The sequence below is a fragment of the Macaca mulatta genome, chromosome 16 (assembly GCF_049350105.2).
Source record: "Macaca mulatta isolate MMU2019108-1 chromosome 16, T2T-MMU8v2.0, whole genome shotgun sequence".
Taxonomy (NCBI): domain Eukaryota; kingdom Metazoa; phylum Chordata; class Mammalia; order Primates; family Cercopithecidae; genus Macaca; species Macaca mulatta.
This window is the reverse complement of record NC_133421.1, coordinates 92,314,372-92,336,526: the sequence shown is the minus strand read 5'-3', so window position 1 is coordinate 92,336,526 and position 22,155 is coordinate 92,314,372. Positions and strand designations below refer to the sequence as shown.

Genomic DNA, 22,155 nt, shown 5'->3' with positions numbered 1-22,155 from the left:
ACCAGGAGCATAAAATGTTTGGGTTTGACTTTAGAGGAAAGCGGCTCTGATCATGTTTTTCTTTGCAGAATTGTGGTGGTTTTGGACTCCATGATTAAGGTGTTCACATTCACACACAATCCCCATCAGCTGCACGTCTTCGAAACCTGCTACAACCCCAAAGGTGAGGAACTGAGCAGACGGGGGCGACGCCTGTCCTGGGCACTCCCTTCTCCGAGCAGGTCTCTTTCTGAGCAGGGTGCCTTGGCGAGAGCAGTCCTGAGCACAGAGGGGCCTCCAGAGGAGATTGACCTTCCAGGGCCCAGAGCTCAGCACCCCAAAACTACCTTCTGACCAGAGTCACAGAGTGGGGGCCTGTCCCCTCCCACCCAGTGATCGTGGCCTCTCAGGACCTCCACAGTGAACCAGGAACCTATGTTTTCACCACATTGGGAGCCACTGAGTTCTGGGCTCAAGCATTTCCTTCCCTTGTCTTCTGAATTGGAGGATGGATTGTGTTTGACTTTGTCATTTGTTGTACCATCTTCATATCTCTTTAAATTTTGAGGTTTTGCCCCTGGCTTTGTTGGGGTAAAATTTACATAAAACTCACTCTTTTTAAGAATACCATTCTTGGCTGGGCGCGGTGGCTCACGCCTGTAATCCCAGCACTTTTGGGAGGCCGAGGCGGGTGGATCACGAGGTCAGGAGATCGAGACCGTCCTGGCTAACACGGTGAAACCCCGTCTCTACTAAAAATACAAAAAAATTAGCCAGGCGTGGTGGCGGCGCCTGTAGTCCCAGCTACTCGGGAGGCTGAGGCAGGAGAATGGCGGGAACCCGGGAGGCGGAGCTTGCAGTGAGCCGAGATCACGCCACTGCACTACAGCCTGGGCAACAGAGGTAGACTCTGTCTCAAAAAATAAATAAATAAATATAAATAAATAAATACCGTTTGTGGCCAGGTGTAGTGGCTCAAGCCTGTAATCCCAGCACTTTTGGAGGCCGAGGCGGCGGATCACAAGGTCAGGAGTTTGAGACCATCCTGGCTAACATAGTGAAATCCTGTCTCTACTGAAAATACAAAAAACTAGCCAGGCGTGGTGGCAGGTGCCTGTAGTCCTAGCTACTCGGGAGGCTGAGGCAAGAGAATCACTTGAACCCAGGAGGTAGAGGTTGCAGTGAGCCGAGATTGCGCCACAGCACTCCAGCCTGGGCAACAGTGAGACTCCAAGGAAAAAAAGAACCGTCTCATCTCCTGGAAAACTTTCTTGGGGCAGTCCCCTCCCCACTCAACCACCAGGTTTTGTTTTTTACATGTATTTGTCCTCTGTGTGCGTTTTTTTTTTACATGTATTTGATGGCTGTGTGTGTTTTTTACATGTATTTGTCTTGTGTGTATGTCTATGTGGTTTTTACATGTATTTGTCCTCTGTGTGTGTGTGTGTGACTTTATTGGTCTCTGGCCATTTTTGGCTGTTACGAAGGAGTGCCGTGCATGTTTCCATAGCAGCCATTGTGTGGGTCGTTTTGTTTCCCTTGCGTTGACACTGAGGGTTCGGCTGCCGGGTCGCAGCCATGTTGTGGTTGTGTCTGACTCTGTAAAATGCGGCCATTTATTTTCCAGAGTGGCCGTGTGTCCTCTTGCATCTCATCTTTGATTTATGAGTGTTCCAGCATTGTCGGTCTCTCTAGCTGTAGCCGTTCCGTGCGTGTGTGATGATATCTCACTGGTAATGGCATCTCCTTGTGGTTGTAGTTTGCATTTCTCTGAGAACTGGCGGTGGCAACATCTTTCCCTGTGGTCTGTGGTTCTTGCCTTTTGAGATCTTTTGGGAAATGTCCCAGATGGTAAAGTGATCGGTTTCGCATTGCGTTTTCGGTAGCGCGTACCATGACGGACGGACAGACGATTGGTAAAGTGATCGGTTTCGCATTGCGTTTTCGGTAGCACGTACCATGACGGACAGACGATTGGTAAAGTGATCGGTTTCGCATTGCGTTTTCGGTAGCACGTACCATGACGGACAGACGATTGGTAAAGTGATCGGTTTCGCATTGCGTTTTCGGTGGCGCGTACCATGACGGACGGACGGTTGGTAGAGTTATTCAGCACATGTCTTGATTATGAGGAAGTCTCATGCGAGGTAGCTTTGCTTAGCCCTCTCATACTCTTTACAATGAAAAGTCTAAATTGAATTTGTGGTTCTGATATAAATGCTATACGTCTATTTTTTCGGAGAACTCGGGGGCAGAAAGTGGACTTTGGCTGCGAGAAATCAAAGGCAGTTCTTGATTGGTGTCCTCTGTCTCCACGCAGGCCTCTGTGTCCTTTGTCCCAATAGTAATAACTCCCTCCTGGCCTTCCCGGGCACACACACGGGCCATGTGCAGCTCGTGGACCTGGCCAGCACGGAGAAGCCACCAGTGGACATCCCTGCACACGAGGGTGTCCTGAGCTGCATCGCACTCAACCTGCAGGGAACAAGAATTGCAACTGCATCTGAGAAAGTAAGTGTGCCCCTCACCTTGTTGGCGTTGTGCCTCCTGGAGCAGCAGGCTCGGCAAAATGGCCACTCCCTGTATCAAGACTCAAAAGGCAGTGGGCCTGCCCCAACCTGGAGCCCCTCAGGGGCCTGTGGACCTGGCTGGTCATGTCACAGGTCGTCTTGTGCCCAGGGACTGGTTTTATTTCCAATTATTTACAAAGCAGTGCCTTGTAAAATATGATAAACCAAAGAAACAGGGCCAGGGGCAGTGGCTCACACCTGTAATCCCAGCAATTTGGGAGGCCAAGGCGGGCAGATCACTTGAGGTCAGGAGTTTGAGACCAGCCTGGCCAAGATGGTGAAATCCCGTCTCTACTGAAAATACAAAAATTAACCAGGCATAGTGGTGTGTGCCTCTGATCCCAGCTACTGAGAAGGCTAAGGCAGGAGAATCACTTGAACCCAGGAGGTGGAGGTTGCAGTGAGCCGAGATCACACCACTGCACTCCAGCCCAGGTGACAGAGTGAGACTCCGTCTCAAAAAAAAAAAGAAACAAAAATACATACACATCCAAGTTTATTAGAAGAATCAGACATGACAGGTTTGTCATGTTGTTGTAGATTTTGCAGAACCACAGTTTCTGTGTTTCTGTCTTCACAGCCTGAGAACAGACAGCTCCAAACCCTTTTTACCTGCTTAGTTACATGTCTTCATTGAATTACCACCAGATTATAACTTAAAATATTGACATGTTGGACACATTGTCTTTTAATGTGTGAGATCAGAAGAACTGTTAACTTTTTAAAATAATTTTAAATCTGGGATTCTTTATACTTCTTTTTGCCTGAATTCAGATTTTTACAAAGAAAATTGGTATCTTTTACTATAGTTTTCATTGAAGACTGCAAGCCCAGTGTTGCTTTGTAGGAAATTATAAATTGTGAAGGAGGTTTGACCACAAGCCAGTGATGGGATCCATTTGTGGGCATTGTCCACGGAGGTTCGGTGTGGGGGCCCTGCTCCTACCCTTTGACACGGTGCCAGCACCAGGGTCCCTCCTCAGCATGTGGGGACACGTGGCTTGGGGCGCGTCCCGCTCACTCCTGAGACACAGCTGAGAGCAGGTTTAGTTATTTCTAGGTAGTTTGTTTTTGTTTTGTTTTGTTTTTTGAGATTGAGTTTTGATCTGTCATCCAGGCAGGAGTGCAGTGGTGCTATCTTGGCTCACTGCCACCTCCGCCTCCCGGGTTCAAGCGATTCTCCTGCCTCCACCTCCCGAGTAGCTGGGATGACAGGCACCTGCCACCACGCCTGGCTAATTTTTGTATTTTTAGTAGAAACAGGGTTTCACCATGTTGGTCAGGCTGGTCTCAATCTCCTGACCTCAGGTGATCCGCCCGTCTCGGCCTCCCAAAGTGCTGGGATTTTATCTTTTTTACCTTCAGATTCTCCATCCCCACCTCCCTGCAACTTTTTCTTCTTTATCTCCCTGTTACGAATGTGGATGCTTCTCTGCTTCCTGCTTTCTTAGCTCAGCAGTGCCCTCTGGGTTAGCCAGGTAGATGGGATTACACAGAGCCTTGCAACATCTGTGACCCATCCTGTGCTGTCGGCAGTCACCTATAGAGCTGCTCCCGCCTTGTCCCCCACAAGCTGGCTCCTTACTGAACTCCCAGGAGTAGGGGCTGCTGGGTTGAAGGATATACAGATTTTTTGTTGGATGTTGTCAAAGAGTGTTCGACAAAAGATGCAACAGTTCTCGTTTTCCCAGCTGTCGGAATCAGCTGAAGAGTCCTCCTCGTTCGGGAGGAAATGTTAAAAACGCCCCCAGCACCCGAGGTCTTGGGCACCTCTTTCTTGGGAAAGCCAGCATAGCTGACGTGAATGGTTTTAAGTCCTTTTATTTTATTATTATTTTTTTTGCCTCACCTTTTTGATGGCAGGATTCCCATGCTGCTGTTCCTAGCTATCTGAGGGAGTTAGGATTCGAACAGTGCTTCTCAGGTGAGCACACCGTGTAGCAGGAGCAGGAGCCTGGGCCTGGGCGTTCCTCCTGGGTGTCAGCCAGGGATGCAGGCGTTCAGGGGCAGAGTCCACACTGCCCGATCAGGGGGTTGTCTCCTGAAGCCTCTCTCGACTTGTGCCCAGTGCTGTGGGACCAGGAGCCACCAACCAACTCTTTCTCAGAGGCATGGCGTGTGCTGGCAGTTGGAGGAGAACGTTAAGTATTAGATGATGTGGGTGAGTCGGAGAAAGGCTTGTGTGGACTAATGGGTTTGTGAATGTAAATCATTTCAAAAACTAACGAAAAAGTTTTGAATCTTTGATAATGAAACACTTCACTGTTTTTCAAAGGGGACCCTTATAAGAATATTTGATACTTCATCAGGGCATTTAATCCAGGAACTGCGAAGAGGCTCTCAAGCAGCCAATATTTACTGGTAAGGGCACCCCTTCACCGGAGAAGAGCTCTGGGCTAACAGCACGGAAATGGGCCTTTGGGGCGTGGGAGGGGTAGGAGCAGGCACCCTCTACCCCACAAGGCTGGAGGAGGAGAATGTTGGGCTGCTAGGGGGTTGGGTTTCAGCTTTTTAAATTGTGATTAATTTTAAGTTTTTATTGTGGGAAATTACACAAAAGTAGAAAGAATGTCGTAATTAACCCTGCTTCCGCATTTATCAGTAGTTGCTGGGTTTTGTTGTTGCTGTTTTTTGGGGTTTTTGTTTTGAGGCAAGGTCTTGCTCTGTTGCCCAGGCTGAACTGCAGTGACGCTATCACGGCTCACTACAGCCTCGACCTCCTGGGCTCATGCCATTCTCCTGCCTCGGCCTCTTGAGTAGCAGGGACCACAGTTGTGTACCACACGCCAGGCCGGTTGTGTTTTTGTAGCAGGGTCGCGCTGCTGCCCTGGCTGGTGGGCTCGGGTTCACTCCTGTTTATTTTTAGTCTTTCTGGTGTTTTTGCCAGTGTCACCTCTTGACCAGCGCTCCGGCTTGTGTTTAAGGCGATGCTGGAGACCGTGTTGGTTTGTCCGATTCCAGCCTGTTAGAGTCTCAGAGGCTGCACGGCCGCCCACAGTGGTGTCCCTACAGCCCCTGGGTGTCTCATGCTGAAGCCCTACTTGGGTAGGATCTCATGCCCTGTGGCCATGGCCAGGAGGCCTGGTGCCTCCCCCTTGGCTAGTATTGAGCAGCATTTGGGTCTTTGAGATGAAAATGTAATTAATTAAGCCAGGCGTGGCGGCTCCCGCTTGTAATCGCAGCACTTTGGGAGGCTAAGGCAGGTGGATCACCTGAGGTCAGGAGTTCAAGACCAGCCTGGCCAACATGGCAAAACCCCATCTGTACTAAAAATACAAAAATTAGCTGGGCGTGGTGGCTTATGCCTGTAATCCCAGCTACTCAGGAGGCTGAGGCAGGAGGATCGCTTGAACCTGGGAGGTGGAGCTTGCAGTGAGCCGAGATCACGCCACTGCACTCCAGCCTAGGCAACAGAGCAAGACTCTGTCTCAAAAAAAAGAAAGAAAGAAAGAAAGAAAATGTAATTAATATATAAATACAGTGGCTTTACCCGTGAGGTCCTGGGCCTTGTGGTGTGCAGAGCACACGCCTGTCTGCTCCCAGAACAGACAGCATGCAGCCGATGCCTGCCCCAGCCCAGGTGACCTCCACGGGGGCAGCCTGCACCTCCTGGAGCCAGGATCGTGGGAGAGAATGTGTGTTTCTCACCTGAGTCTCCTGAGGGCAGCCCTGAGTGGCATGTGGGGGGTGGTCTGCAGGAAGCCCCTTCCCTGTCCCAGACACACAGCTCGCCAGCTGCATTTGTGGGGCACCCGAGGAAGACTGTTGCCGTGATACACTGGATTGTGGCTGTGGCTTTGTGGCTTCAACCTGTGGTGCCGTGGGGATGGTTGTCGGCTTGTTAAAGAAAGGGCCGCATTCAGAATCGGCGCCTCCAGAGTGGGCATGTTGGGGTCTTCCGCGGCGTTGACAAGTGCTGTGGGTTAAGTCTCTGTCCACATCCACACAAGACCAAGCCGTGCTGGTTTTCTCTGCAGCATTAACTTCAATCAGGACGCATCCCTCATCTGCGTCTCCAGCGACCACGGCACAGTGCATATCTTTGCAGCTGAAGATCCAAAAAGGAATAAACAGTCCAGGTAGGTGTTAGGGGGCCTGCTGGTGGGAAAAGCTCAAGGATGAAAGGATTCCTTGTTGTTTCAGTGTGGACAGGACGGGACCCCCCCAAGCCAGCAGGGCAGTGTGGATAGACCCCACATGTCATCAGGGCAGTGTACACAGACGCCCCCATGCCAGCAGAGCAGTGTGGATAGACCTCACATGCTATCAATGCTGAAGTCTTGTTCATCTGATATTTCTTGGGGTTTAAAAATCAGTGCAGACCGGGCACAGTGGCTCACACCTATAATCCCAGCACTTTGGGAGGCCGATGTGGGTGGATCACCTGAGGTCAGGAGTTCGAGACCAGCCTGACCAACATGGTGAAACCCCGTCTCTACTAAAACTACAAAAACTAGCCGGGCGTGGTGGCAGGCACCTGTAGTCCCAGCTACTTGGGAGGCTGAGGCAGGAGAATCACTTGAACCCGGAGGCGGAGCTTGTAATGAACCAAGATTGCGCCCCTGCACTCCAGCCTGGGTGACAGAGTAAGACTCCGTCTCAAAAAAAAAAAAAAAAATTAAAAGCAAAAATAGAATTTAAAAATAAAATCATACAACAGGCTTTGTCATGCATGGCAAAAAAAAATTCATTAAAGCTCAAACTATATGAAATAGCATTTTAATATTTTCAGCAGCAGTCTGAGTTTAAGCAGGTGATTTTTTTTTTCCCTGTAAACTTTTGTAGATGCAACCACCCTTTATTTTTTTGTCTTCACAGTTTGGCCTCAGCCAGTTTCCTTCCAAAATACTTCAGTTCCAAGTGGAGTTTCTCCAAGTTTCAGGTTCCCTCAGGCTCTCCGTGCATTTGTGCCTTTGGAACAGAGCCAAACGCTGTCATTGGTGAGTGGTCCTTCCTGGAGGGAACGTCCCAGCCCATCCCACCTGGGCTACATCCACTGAGCCTCGGACCCAACTTCCCATAGAATTCCCACCGCCGCACTGTGGCACCAATGGCCGCCCAGTTCCCCTTATTTCTCCTGTGGGCTCAGTGTGTCCCGCTTATGGTCTGCACGGCCATTTGGGATGTCTTCAACCCCCATCCCATCCCTCCAGTCTCCCCAGGAAATCACTGGGACGGGTCTTCCAGTGTTTGTATAGATGACCAAAGAATGTTTCTTACCCTGTAGCCAATACTAGGTGACTAGATGTTCACCCCAAGACAGTCGGGGCGCCCAGCCACAGTGCCGAGTGCACTCAGTGGGGACTTGGGGCTGTTTGGGGCTGTCAGAGCAGCTGCCTGGCTCCAAGAGACTGTTTGCAGTTCAGCTCAGTGGGACTTGTTGCTTTTAACTTTGGGGGAAAGAAACACGGGTAAAATGGTCTCCTTCTATCCCAGCGATTTGTGCAGACGGCAGCTACTACAAATTCCTGTTCAACCCCAAGGGGGAGTGCATCCGGGATGTCTACGCGCAGTTTCTAGAGATGACCGATGACAAGCTGTGACTCCAGCCAGGAGCGCCACAGCACCCACCACCTGCCGCCTTCAGGCTCTCGGGGCTGGTGCCAGCGCCCCAGGGGCCTCCTGGGCCACGGGCTGGAGGGGCTGCCCAGGGACCTTGGTCTCGAAGCCATATGTGGTTGTCTGCTTTCCTAAGGACTCCCATTTCCAGTATTAAAGAGAGAATCATCATCAAGGCACCGTAGGTACTCAGTGGCTGTGACCAGCTCGAGTGGCCGTGGCTGTTCCCGTGAGCTCAGCTGTGACCAGCTCGAGTGGCCGTGGCTGCCCCCATGAGTTCAGCTGTGACGTTCGCTTCAGTGGCTCCACAGCGTCTCACACTGACAGGGGCTCCGTACAGACCTGGGGACTGGGCTGAGAGGGTGGACGAGTTCAAGTTTGTTTTTGCAACAGATTCCATCGTTCTGACTGAGTCTGCAGTGGGGAAGTGAACACGTGTGCAAACGTAAGTTCTTACATTATAAGCAGATTTAAATAGAACACCAGCAGCTTGCCTTAGAAAAGGAGAAAGGAATTCCTTCTCCCGACCGAACATGAAGAAAAACGACCTGACCCTGTAGAGAGAACGCAGCGTGAATGTTCCCCTTGTGTGAGCCCAGCCTGTGGTCTTCTCCGTACCCGCAGCGTGGTCATCTGTGCCCGTGTGTGGCGTCCCCGTCTCTGCTGGGGCCATTAGAACGAGGCAGACACCAGGCCACCCTAGAAGCCGAGCCGTCGGACCTCAGGCGTGTGCGGGGCAGGGACGCGGGTCTCCTGGTTACATTCTGGGTTAAATCTGTTTCCCGGTTACGTGTAGGGAACAGCAGAGTGATGCACGGACTTTGAACATTTGTTATGGGGGAAAACATCCTGTCACGTCGGGGTCATCTGCCAGAGCAGGGTCTGGGAGGGCCCGCTGCAGTTCCCGCTGGCGTGGAGGGAAATGCCTTGGTCTGGCCTCCGAGCCCCCAAGTCCACCGTCTCCCCTCCCCTCATTTATAAGAATAGCTACACACTAACATTTTGGGAAGGAAAGGCACATAACTTTTTTTAACATTTGGTAACTAAAATAGGTTATGGGCTCTATATTGTCAGCTACTTGGGATATATATTTAATTTTCTTAAATTCCCGTTAAAGAAACTCTATTTTATGGTTTTGATTTCAGATTGCAAACATATAAAACCTGCGTAGCAGCGAGTTCTTGGTTTTGCCAGTTCCTTCAGTTCCTTTACTGTTACTGTCATGTAATCAACTAACTTTGTATGTGGATTTTGATGTAAAGTATGCATGTTCCTTTTATGTGTATTTAATCATGTTTAATTTTGCACACTTATTTGTAATGTTTCTTTTAAATAAAAGTGACTAATTTTGTTGTACTCTGGACCTGTAATGGGAAATAGAATTGTGTGTTATGAAGCCAAACGCTGTTGCCCTTGTGAGAATCTGGTTGGACTGTAGGTTTCAGAACAGCCTGTGGGACTGAAGGGGGGCCAGCCTGTGACAGGACAAGGTGGAAGCCAGGGCCACTGGGTGCAGAGCCTAGAGCTTTACTCCTTGAGGCGGGGACGGCCTGCCCTCCTCACTCCCTCTGTCGGGGCTGACGGCCTGCCCCTGCCTGGAGGGCACTTCTGGAGGAGGGAGGGAGGAAATGCATCTGTAGGAGGCCTGTGTGGTTCCGGGAGGTCTGAGGCTCCTGTTGCCTGCGGAGGTGGAGAGTGGCTGTGAGTAGCAATGTCCCTGCGTGTTGAAGTGGCAGCTTGAAGTGAGCCGGGGTCACCCTGACTTGTCTAACACTTGAGATCTGACTCTGGGTGGGGGAGTAGGAACGTAATTACCAGTTGATAAACATGAAGCTGGGGAAAATGCATGCAAGAGGGGTGGGCTTTCTCGAGAGCTGATGCGGACGGCCGGGCTGTGTGACAGCCCCGTTTACCAGGAACGTGGTGAGGGCCTGGCAGCACCGGCCCTCCCCAGGCGTGTGCTTCTTAAAAATCACTGTAGAGCGGCAAGGGCGCAGTGTCCTCGGGCCGGCGGACTGTCGGGAGCGCAGCAGGCTGCTTTTCAAATGGAACTGATGGGAAGCGCGCCGTACAGAAGACAAGGCCGGGCTGCTGCGTCCCCCGGGAACCTCCTGTACCCTGGACATGGTGTGAAGGGTCTTCAGAGCTACTGCCTCAGAAGGTGCCTACTCAGTAGCTTTCCCGTCTGATCTTACAGGTGCGTGGGCATGGATGACGCTGGCTGTGTTTCTGGTCTGCTCTCCCTCCCCCGTGGCCCTGGGATGTCTAGTGGGGACAGGTGGCTTGTGCCCTGGGGAACGCAGCCCTGACCCACACCCACCCTGTGTTTGATGGTGACGCCTGTGTGAACCCTTGGCCCCCTCCCCCTCCCTCCCACCACTGTAGTTGGGGGCGCTGGCCGTCTGCAGCCTTCTGTGACCAGAGTGTTATATTTGTGTTTTCTTTCTGCGACCAAACCAAGCTCCTGAATGCCGGAGATCTCTCACGTGACTTAGTCCTCACCTCTTCTGTTGTGTCAGAGGCATTTGGTTGATGATATTTTTGAATCTTGTACCAAAATTTTTCTTTTCCAGATGGTTCAGAAAATACAGTGAAAAAACACAATGTTCCTTGTAAAATAACATAATAGAAAAATACAAATTTGTAAGCAAAATTGCCCCGTGTTTCCACCTGCAGAGATCACTCTTGGACGGCCCCACACCTGAATGTAACATCTGTTTTTATTTAAAATTTCTTTTGGTAGAGACGGTTATCCTCCACCTCCTGGGCTCAAGCGATCTTCCCACCTTGGCCTCCCAAAGTGCTGGGATTACAGGCGTGAGCCACCACACCTGGCCACATTTATTTCAGATACATTTGTCAGTTCTAAAGCTGGTTTCTAATTCACGGCAATGACTTGTGTCTGCCCATTTGTATGCACTCTGCACGCTTTAAAATCCTCGTCTGCTGGCCGGGCGCGGTGTCTTCAAGCCTGTAATCCCAGCACTTTGGGAGGCTGAGACGGGCGGATCATGAGGTCAGGAGATGGAGACCATCCTGGCTAACACGGTGAAACCCCGTCTCTGCTAAAAAATACAAAAAACTAGCCAGGTGAGGTGGCGGGCGCCTGTAGTCCCAGCTACTCAGGAGGCTGAGGCAGGAGAATGGCGTAAACCCAGGAGGTGGAGCTTGCAGTGAGCAGAGATCCGGCCACTGCACTCCAGCCTGGGCGACAGAGTGAGACTCCGTCTCAAAAAAAAAAAAATCTTCGTCTGCTGATTCCAGCATCTGAGTCTTCTCGGAGGCTGCCTCCTGATCTTCCTTTATTCTGAGTGGGGACACGCTTGCCTCACTGCCTAGTAACTGTGGGTTCTACGGAGAACACTGCAGATGGTGTTGCAGATACGGATTCTGTACATCCGAGGAATCTGGGCTTTCTGTTTTAGGCAGCTGCTGAGACTGAACTCACTGCATTCCGAGTCTGCCCTGGGGCAGGATGGGCGGGGCCCGGACGAGAGAAGCAAACAAGCCACTTGGGGGTGACCATGCCTGCCGCTAGGAATGGCTGTTTAATTTTGTTAAGTGACTTTCTGCATCTGTTGTGATGATCACGGTTGCCTGTCACTCATTAATGTGGCATCACATTGACTTTTGAATGTTCGGCCAACCTTGCTGTCCTGCGGGAAAGCCCACTGGGTCATGGTGTGTTATCCTTAAGTAAATACCGTTGAATTCGCCAGGCACAGTGGCTCATGCCTGGAATCCCAGCACCTTAGGAGGCCGAGGTGGGTGGATCACATGAGGTCAGGAGTTTGAGACCAGCCTGACCAACATGGTGAAACCCTCTCTACTAAAACTACAAAAATTAACCAGGCGAGGTGGCGGGCGCCTGTAATCCCAGCTACTCGGGAGGGTGAGGCAGGAGAATCGCTTGAACCTGGCAGGTAGAGGCTGCAGTGAGCCGAGGTCGTGCCATTGCACTCTAGCCTGGCTGACAGTGAGACTGTCTCAGGGATTAAACAAATTTTAATAGTTGGGGATTTTTTTTGGATGTATATTTATAAAGGATTCTGATTTCTAATTTTGCTTATATCCTTGCCACATTCTGGAATTAGGGATCAGGTTAGTGATTTTGTGGTTTTGGCATTAATTTTAAAATGATTTGTCTTAGGCAACATCCACCAAAATGTAGACATACAGCAGGTTTTAACAAAAGCAAATGTAGACTTGAGACTGAGGTGGCACCTAGTGAAATGTTGTTTCTTTCATAGCTCTGTTCAAGAGAAACGCCACCGTCTCAGAGGCCGCGAATCCCCCGACATGGGCTCTGAGCCTCCCACAGACACCTGCAGCCCCATCTTGAGTTGTCCATGCTGGCTGCCAGCCAGAATCCTGTCATCCGTGTAAGACGTTTCAGATGGTGAGTCTGACGACGCTTCTGGGGCATGCGAGCTGAGGGCTAATTATCTCCTAGTCTCTCATGGACGTGTGGAAAAAAACAGGCAAGGATCTGGCCAGATACTGTGGAACAGGGTGTCGTCCTGACCTTTATAGCAGAGTGTAACTCCAGAAAATCGGCACTGTTCTACCTCAATTTCGATATTTGCACAAGGGACTTGAACTTCATGTCTCACATTATTCTTACCATTATCACCTTATACTGACAGCTGCCTATCTTTTTTCTTTTTCTTTTTTTTTTTGAGACAGGGTCTCACTCCAGGCTGGAGTGTGGTGACGCGATCTCAGCTCACCGCAACCTCTGTCTCCTGGATTCAAGCAATCCTCCCACCTCAGCCTCCTGAGTAGCGGGGACTACAGGCGCAAACCACCATGCCCGGCTCATTTCTGTTAATGTTTTGTAGAGACAGTGTCTGTCTATGTTCTCCAGGCTGGTCTTGAACACCTGGCCTGAGGCAGTCCTCCCGCCTCAGCCTCCCAAAGTGTTGGGATTACAGGTGTGAGCCACCAAGCCCAGTCATGCTTTTCTTTCTTTCTCCACCTCCTGGACTCAAGTGATCCTTCTGCTTCAGTTTCCCAAATAGCTAGGACTATAGGCATGCACCACCATGCCTGGCTAATTTATGTTTTTTTGTTTTTGAGACGGAGTCTCACTTTGTCTCCCAGGCTGGAGTGCAGTGGCTCAACCTCAGTGCACTGCAACGTCCGCCTCCCGGATTCAAGAAATTCTCCTGCCTCCGCCTCTCGAGTAGCTGGGATTACAGGTATGCATCACCACGCCTGGCTAATTTTTTTTTTTTTTCTGAGACGGAGTCTCGCTCTGTCGCCCAGGCTGGAGTGCAGTGGCGCCATCTCGGCTCACTGTAACCTCTGCCTCCCGGGTTCACACCATTCTCCTGCCTCAGCCTCCCGAGTAGCTGGGACTACAGGTGCCCACTGTCACACCCGGCTAATTTTTTTGTATTTTCAGTAGAGACAGGGCTTCACCATGTTAGCCAGGATGGTGTCGTTCTCCTGACCTTGTGATCTGCCCGCCTCGGCCTCCCAAAGTGCTGGGATTACAGGCGTGAACCACCGCGCCTGGCTAATTTTTTTGTATTTTTAGTAGAGATGGGGTTTCACCATGGTGGCCAGGCTGGTCTCAAACTCCTGACCTCAGGTGATCCGCCTGCCTGTGCCTCCCAAAGTGCTGGGATTACAGGTGTGGGCCGCTGCACTTGGCCTACCTGGCTAATTCTTAATTTTATAGTTTTGTTTTAGAGATGGGGGTTTTAGAGATGGGGTTGCCCCAGCCTTGTATCAAACTCCTGGGCGGAAGCGAACTTCCTGCCTGGGCCTCTCAAACTGTTGGGATTACAGGCGTGAGCCTTAATCCATTGAAGCCATGCCTGGCCTTAATTTCCTTTTCGATTGTTCATTGCTGGTGCATATAAATACAACTTAGTTTTGTCTTGATCTTGTACACTACAACACTGCTGAATTCATTTGTCAGGCTCTAGTAGGTTGAGTGTGTGTGTGTATTCTGTGGAAGTTTTTAGACATAATCATTCCATCTGCAAGTAGTTATCACCCCTTCCAATTCAGATGCCTGCCTTTCTTGCTCAGTTGCTCTAAGACTTACAGCAGCGCCGACCAGCCGTAGTGAAGGCAGATATTCTCGTTCCTGATCCGAAAGGAAAAGCTTCCAGTCTTTCACTGTTGAGTACGTATACGGTTAGCTCTGGGTCTCTCTGCATTTTTCCTGCTTGGATTTTGTTGAGCTTGTTGGACGTACAGATTCATGTCTTGATCAAATCAGGGAAGTTTTCATTGATCAGGGGTTCCTGAAGTGTTTCTTCTTCCTCTTTCTCTACTCTGGAATTTCATCAGGTATATGTTGTTATGCTTGATGGTCCCATAGGCCCGTTACCGTTTACTTTCCCTGCATTTTTCTTCTCTGCTGCTTAGACTGGTAATTTCATTGACCCTACCTTCAAGTCCGTGGCTGCTTTCTGATGCCTGCTGAAATCTGCTGATAAATTCCTCTAGTGAATTTCTTATTTTAGCTATTTTACTTTTCAGTCCTAGATTTTGAGTTTCTTTTCTTTTTTTTTTTTTTTTTTTGAGGCGGAGTCTCGCTCTGTCGCCAGGCTGGAGTGCAGTGGCCGGATCTCAGCTCACTGCAAGCTCCGCCTCCCGGGTTCACGCCGTTCTCCTGCCTCAGCCTCCCGAGTAGCTGGGACTACAGGCGCCGCCACCACACCCGGCTAGTTTTTTGTATTTTTTAGTAGAGACGGGGTTTCCCCGTGTTAGCCAGGATGGTCTCGATCTCCTGACCTGGTGATCTGCTCACCTCGGCCTCCCAAAGTGCTGAGATTACAGGCGTGAGCCACCGCGCCCGGCCCTGTTCTTATTTCTTATACTTCTTTTTTTTTTTTTTTGAGGCGGAGTCTTCACTCTGTCGCCCAGGCTGGAGTGCAGTGGCACCATCTCGGCTCACTGCAAGCTCCGCCTCCCAGGTTCGCACCATTCTCCTGCCTCAACCTCCCGAGTAGCTGGGACTACAGGCGCCCGCCACCACGCCCGGCTAATTTTTTGTATTTTAGTAGAGACGGGGTTTCACCGTGTTAGCCAGGATGGTCTCGATCTCCTGACCTCTTGATCCGCCCGCCTCGGCCTCCCAAAGTGCAGGGATTACAGGCGTGAGCCACCGCGCCCGGCCCTGTTCTTATTTCTTATACTTCTTTGTCCCTGGATCCCTTCCACTCCTTGAGCATATTTAAGACAAAGTGTTTGTCTAGTAAGTCCAATTTCCAGGCTTCCTCAAGGACGGTTTCTGTCACCGTGTCCCTGCCCCGGGCTCGTGAGTGGCTCCTTGTTTCCTGTTCCTTTGTGTGTTTTGTTTTGAGACAGTTTCGCTTGTCACCCAGGCTGGAGCGCAGTGGCGAGGTCTCGGCTCACTGTAACCTCTGCCTCCTGGCTTCAAGCGATTCTCCTGCCTCAGCCTCCCGAGTAGCTGGGACTACAGGCGCCCGCCACCACACCCGGCTAGTTTTTTGTATTTTTTAGTAGAGACGGGGTTTCCCCGTGTTAGCCAGGATGGTCTCCATCTCCTGACCTGGTGATCTGCTCACCTCGGCCTCCCAAAGTGCTGAGATTTCAGGCATGAGCCACCACACCCAGCCTGTTTTCTGTTTTTTTAAACAAAATTAGAACTGGCCAAGTGTGGTGGCCCATGCCTGTAATCCCAGCCCTTTGGGAGGCCAAGGCGGGAGAAGAGCTTAAGTCCGGGAGGTTGAGGTCATCCTGGGCCACACAGCAAGACCCGTCTCTACAAATAAAAATAAGATTTTATTTTTTCCCCTCAATTTTGATTTCCTTTTTCAATTTTGTTACCTGCTTGCTTTAGATTTACTTTGTTCTTCTTTAGTTTAAGGTGGAAACTTAATTGATTTTAGACCTTTCTTTTTTTTGGATACAGTATCTCGCTGCCGCCCAGGCTGGAGTGCAGTAGCATGATCTCAGCTCACTGCAACCTCTGCCTCCTGAGTAGCTGGGATTACAGGCACCCGCCACCATGCCCGGCTAATTTTTGTATTTTTAGTAGAGACGGGATTTCACCATGCTGGCCACCGTGTTATTTTCCGCTTTATTTCCTCTCTCTCGTCTCCACGTTGGTTCCCTTTTTTCTGCTGCCTTTTGTATTATTTAATATTCTTTTCAACCTTCCATTTTAAATTTAACCAACTGACTTTTAAACTTGATCTTGACAAGCAGTATTCGTGATTGCACTGGGTGATAATAGAAAAACTGACTTTCACAGTCTACTTCAGAGTAAGGGCTACATTTTGTTTGAAGTGGTAAAACTTACAAACTTTGTGTTTCCTCTTTCATAACTTTTTCTATATTTACATACACCAAACATTCTGAAGGAGCAGTTTAAAATTTGTGCTGTGAAAGTCATACATATTCTAAAGAACTCATATTCACTCAGATATATTTTTGTTTTTTTCATTCCTGAAGTTACAGGTTTCCTGTTTTAGCCTGAAGAACTTCCTTAAGCATCTTTTTGAGCTGTTGTACTGGTGAAGAATTCTTAGTTTTCCTTCATCCAAGAATATCTTTATTTTTCCTATATTCCTATTTTTTGTGGATACAGTACTCTGGATTGAAAATTTCCTTTCAGCCCTTAAAAAATGTTCTAGTCAGCTGGGCACGGTGGCTCCTGCCTATAATCCTAGCACTTTGGGAGGCCGAGGTGGGTGGGTCACCTGAGGTCAGAGTTCAAGACCAGCCTGACCAACATGGCAAAACCCTGTGTCTACTAAAAATACAAAAATTAGGTGGGCGTGGTGGTGAGTGCCTGTAATCGCAGCTACTTGGGAGGCTGAGGCAGGAGAATCACTTGAACTCAGGAGGCAGAGGTTGCAGTGAGCCGAGATCACGCCACTGCACTGCAGCCTAGGCAACAAGAGCGAGACTCTGTCTCAAAAAAAAAAAAAAGAAAAATGTAGTTAATCTGATTTGTTATCCTTTGTGTATACAAGCAGAGTATCCCTCATCTGAAAAGCTTAGAACTAGAAGTTTTTCAGAATGCAATTTTTTTTTTTTTGAGACGGAGCCTTGCTCTGTCCCCAGGCTAGAGTGCAGTGGTGCAATCTCGGCTCACTGCAAGCTCCGCCTCCCGGGTTCACACTATTCTCCTGCCTCAGACTTCTGAGTAGCTGGGACTACAGGTGCCCGCCACCACACCCACCTAATTTTTTGTATTTTCAGTAGAGATGGGGTTTCACCATGTTAGCCAGGATGGTCTCGATCTCCTGACCTTGTGATCTGCCCACCTCGGCCTCCCAAAGTGCTGGGATTACAGGTGTGAGCCACCGTGCCCAGTCTCAGAATGCAATTTTTAAAATTTTTATTTTGGAGTATTTGCAATGTACTTTCCAATTCAGCATCCCTGTTTTTTTTTGAGACAAGGTCTCACTCCCATAACCCAAGCTGGACTGTGGTGGTGCAATCACGATTCAGTCCAGTTTCAACCTCCTGGGTTCAGGTGATCCTCCCGCCTGGGCCTCCTGAGTAGCTGGGACTACAGGTACACACCACCACGCCTGGCTTATTTCTAGTGGAGACAGCCAAGTTGCCTAGGCTGGTCTCCAACTCCTGGGCTCATGTGATCCTCCCGCCTTGGCCTCCCAAAGTGTTGGGATGAGCCACCATGCCCCGCCCAGCATCCCTAATTCAGAAACGTGAAGTCCAAAATGCTCCAATGAATATTTCCTTTGATCATCGTGTCAACACTCAGAAAGTTTTGGATTTTAGATTACTGAATTTTCAGATTAGGAATACTCAACCTGTATAAGTCAACTGTCTTTGGCTGCTTTCCAGGGTAAAAAAAATCTGTTTAGTTTATTGCCTCAACATGGTTTTCCTTGAGATTATCTTATTGGAATTCACTGAGCTTTATGAATCTTTATTTAGACAGAGTCTCACTATCTCCCAGGCTGGAGTGCGATGGCACAATCTTGGCTCACTGCAACCTCTGCCTCCTGGGCTCAAGTGATTCTCCTGCCTCAGCCTCCCAAGTAGCTGGGAATACAGGTGTGAGCCACCACGCCCGGCTAATTCTGTATTTTTAGCAGAGACGGGGTTTCACCATGTTGGCCAAGCTGGTCTCGAACTCCTGACCTCAAGTGATCCACCTGCTTTGGCCTCCCAAAGTGCTGGGATTACAGGCATGAGCCACCGCGCCCGGACTAAAATATTTATTTAAAAATGTTTGTATACGTTGTTTCTCTGTTCTATAGGAATCTGGTGACTTACACACTCGACCCTTGGTCTTGTCCTACAAGCCCCAGTTCATTTTTGTTTCCAAACGTTTTCTGTTCATTCACTTAATTTTTTCATGTATTTGATTCATTTCAGGAGCATTTGCCCTTTTTTCACAGAGCATGGTTATCATCACTGTGCTCTATCTCATGTTTCCAACATTTGGGTCACGTGAGAGTTGGCATTTGGTCTTTTCACTTGAGGGTTGGAATTTTCTGGCTCTTTTTACGTTTAGTAATTTTGTATTCTAGACATTTGGATACCTGGAGAGTCCACGTCCATGAACACCCTCTGCAGGATGTTGAGTTTCGTCTCAGCAGGCAGGTCACCCAGGGATGTTCCGACCGCATGTGCCAGCCTGCCTGCTGGAGCTGTGGCTCTGGTGTCAGGCTAGTTTTCCAGTCTCTGTTGTGCTGTTCACCCAGGGGCCAGTCTACACAGGAGTTGAGCTCACGCAGCCTTTGCTGTTTTCCCCAGGTCAGTGCCGTTCCTTTGGAGCTTTAGGGGTCTCTAACTCCTTTGCTGTGTCCTTTGATTTAAAAGCCCAGGTTTTAGCCTCTCTGTGCTGATCCCATTCCTATGACTAGGTCCAGCCTGGGGCCAAAGTGGAGCAGGGATTTCCCTCACGCTCTTTGGACTAGAGCAGCCGTTTCCCAGTTCCTCTCGTCAGAGTGACGGGTTCTGTGGGAGTCGTGTCTGCAGGGCTGCAGCTTGCAGGAGTTTCTCTGCCCAGGAGGAGAGGGAAGGGGGCTTCTCTTGGAGATTCTAATGTTCATCCCTAATGTGTGGTTCTGATAGACTACCCCAGACTAGGCTCAGCAGTGGACTAGGCCCAGCAACGGGAGGGGAGAACCCAGGAAAAACCCGTCACACCGGTCCTTGTCCCGGCTGTGGTCTGCCTGTTCTGTGTTACATACGGGTGACTTGCTGTAGGACTGAGATAGTTGCTCTGTTGGGTCCACAGTCACAACCCCTAGGAGAGACAGGGTGGAGGAGCCCGCGGGGACCTCTGTGGCCAGTTTAGTCATCAGAGGTCACCCAAGACCCACTCTGAATTCTCATTTTGTGTTGCTGTGGACATGGCTCAGAAAGGGGGCAACAAACAGTGCCCATTTCCCAGCACCCATGAACACAGCCCGGGTGCACTGCAGACACAGGCCTGGCAGAAACAGATTACAAACGACTGCTTCACCCCTGCCGGAAGAGAGTCTCGCAGGGTGTGACAAACAGTTGTTTTATGCCAATATGAACTGTTTTAAATTAGGGGATCAGTGTAAGGAACAAAACACTCCATTATGAACTGTCCGTGAACATCATTTAGCTGTGTCATTTTCAGCATGATTTCTTCCCTCTGCTGCCCTGGTGAGTGCTGATAATGTCCTCACAATTCCAGACATTAGCAATCCACACCCGATTTTCAGGGGCTGAAAGATCAAAGTGTTCCTGTACTTGAATACTAAGTACGTCTTCAGAAGAGCTGGTTTCTCTTTTTTTTTTTTTTTTTTTTTTTGAGACGGAGTCTCACTCTGTCGCCCAGGCTGGAGTGCAGCGGCGCCATCTCCACTCACTGCAAGTTCTGCCTCCCGGGTTTACGCCATTCTCCTGCCTCAGCCTCCCGAGCAGTTGGGACTACAGGCACCGCCACCGCGCCCAGCTAATTGTTTGTATTTTTAGTAGAGACGGGGTTTCACCATGTTTGCCAGGATGGTCTCGATCTCCTGAACTCGTGATCCACCCACCTCGGCCTCCCAAAGTGCTGGGATTACAGGCGTGAGCCACCGCGCCCGGCCACGAGCTGCTTTTTCACTTCCTGAGAAAATGTACCTCAAGGTGCTTTGCAGTGATCTTCATCCTCAGGTTGGAGAGAAAGTCTGCAGAAGAAACAGTGACAGCCACGATCTCCAGGTAACTTTAAAACTCCGATATCATAGATAAACCATCAAGACCCTGTTACCACTGCCCGTAACACAGCGCCTTTTCCGCCTGCACACTCAACACGCCGTCCCGCTGGTGGGGCCTACACTGCTGGTCTTCAGTGCAGCTCCCTGGTGAGTTCTTCCAATGTGCTAGGCCTCCAGTGTGCTCAGAAGAGAGCATGAAGTTAAAAAGAAAAGTCTAGCAAAATGAAAATGATACTCTGCATTCCATTAAAATTAATAAAAATATTTTATTGAATTTCAGGAACTTGGTACTCTTAAAATTTCAAATCTTTGCACATAAATCACCACTATACTTTCTAGAATAGTGGACGTTAGGACTAAGATTGTCACTTATCTCCTTGTGTCACACAGCACAGAAACCGCAAGTCCTGACAACTGCCCGCATCCCCCTTCTGGCCACGATGACCAGCTACTGTTATTCTAGCAGAGGACAGTGACGGAAGTGGGCAGACTGACTGAAGGGCCATTGATGACCAACTACTGTTATTCTAGGAGGACACTGACGGAAGTGGGTAGACGACTGAAGGAGATCAGCTGTCCACAGCGCACTCTACTGAAGCGAGAGGAGCAACCCGAGGACCTGCCGCACACACTCCGAGGGCACCACGTGACGTGGGTCATGCGGGAGTTCCCTTTTGTTGTCTTGTTTGGTTCAGGGCAAAGCTACTAAAATTGTTTCTAGTCCCTGAGGAGCTCAGAAGTTGGGCAAAGGTCAAAGAGACTTCCTGAAAATAAGACACTGAGGAACACAGTGGAGAGCTGGGAGTTCACAGCAACGCAGCTGGGGATGACGCCGGACCTCTCCCGAAGGTGCCGCAGCTCCAGCACCAGGGGCCACAGCAGCTCAGTAACCCTTGCCGTGCTCGAGTTCCTGGAGGTTCAGAGCTAAGTTCCAGATTTAGAAACAGTGCCTTAAAGACTGGCAAGAAAACCCGGGCTGTGGCAGTCTGCTCGTCTATGGTTTTGTTACTGCTCTCGCCTCGATGTTCCTAAATCCCTACGTACCAATGAAAAAGCCAAGCGAGCGGCAGTGAGGAGGGGACAGTAGCGCCTTCCCGTCTGTGACAGGCACACTTCAGTCTGGCCTCAAGGTGCAGAGTGGTGCCTACAGCAAAACAAAACAAACAAACCCTCCTCCGTTCTTTACCATTTGACAGTTGGGCGTTTTCCTTACCTGTGATCCCAGGAGAAACAGATCCAGACCTGTCAAGCCAAGTCTACGTTCCAGGATCAGAAGTAACCAGTTTATGGACTGAGCTCACATGGGAAAGTCCACCCCCGACTCCTGGATAGTAACATACACAGCTGCGTAAAAACGTCTCCAAGGGAACATACGATGCATTTGCTTGATGTCCACGCCAAGCTCCCCGGTGACCTAGCTGTTCCTTGACTCAGAGCTCGAGAGCTGGTCTCCTGTCAGAGAACCCCATCGGCTGTGACCTACAGAGCTGCAGCCCTCTATGGAGGGACCTGACTCCACACACAGGATACAGCAGAATCCTAATGATCTTACAAACTGCAAACCTTCTGAGTAAGACAAAAATATACATTCCAAGGTATCTGTAAAGTGCTTGGAAGATGCAGACAGCTGCACTGAGGGTCTCTGATCCATCCACACGCTGCGATTTGCTGCGGTCACACACACGGTCTCAGTCACGTGACGGTTTCACTTTTATTTCTTACATGGCTGAGTTATCATCCAGCTAGTGTGCAGTGATTTCATGCCTTTCAATGTTTGTCACCACAGTGACGCTGCTACAGCCCCACGCTGAGGGCCGACACAATTCACGGAACAGATTCACCATATTTGGTCTTTATGTAAATAATAAATGGTTTAAAATTGCCTAAAGATACCATTCTGA

General features: G+C 49.7%; 1 protein-coding gene and 2 long non-coding RNA genes across 4 annotated transcripts in view; 2 read left to right on the top strand and 1 right to left on the bottom strand.

Moving 5' to 3' along the window:
- Positions 1 to 9,464, top strand: part of WDR45B (WD repeat domain 45B) — a 34,378-nt gene extending 24,914 nt beyond the window's left edge. The window contains exons 5-10 of the mRNA XM_028837040.2: positions 69 to 163; positions 2,300 to 2,490; positions 4,825 to 4,910; positions 6,527 to 6,628; positions 7,368 to 7,489; positions 7,986 to 9,464. Of these exons, the coding sequence (XP_028692873.1) occupies positions 69 to 163; positions 2,300 to 2,490; positions 4,825 to 4,910; positions 6,527 to 6,628; positions 7,368 to 7,489; positions 7,986 to 8,092 (703 nt within the window). The 3' untranslated portion in view covers positions 8,093 to 9,464. The remainder of the gene's footprint in view (positions 1 to 68; positions 164 to 2,299; positions 2,491 to 4,824; positions 4,911 to 6,526; positions 6,629 to 7,367; positions 7,490 to 7,985) is intronic.
- On the bottom strand, positions 9,069 to 11,353 carry LOC144336101 (uncharacterized). Its single transcript, XR_013407551.1, has 2 exons — positions 11,095 to 11,353; positions 9,069 to 10,894 (listed from the first exon to the last, which is right to left on the bottom strand). It is a non-coding gene; the product is annotated as an uncharacterized LOC144336101 (long non-coding RNA).
- On the top strand, positions 9,592 to 22,142 carry LOC114673232 (uncharacterized). Of its 2 annotated transcripts, none has more exons than XR_013407536.1 (7): positions 9,592 to 9,809; positions 10,090 to 10,305; positions 12,359 to 12,507; positions 13,212 to 13,309; positions 18,605 to 18,830; positions 20,028 to 20,258; positions 20,786 to 22,142. It is a non-coding gene; the product is annotated as an uncharacterized LOC114673232 (long non-coding RNA). The 2 variants fall into 2 exon arrangements; XR_013407537.1 differs by having other exon boundaries at positions 20,645 to 22,142.
- Positions 22,143 to 22,155: the final 13 nt, after the last annotated feature.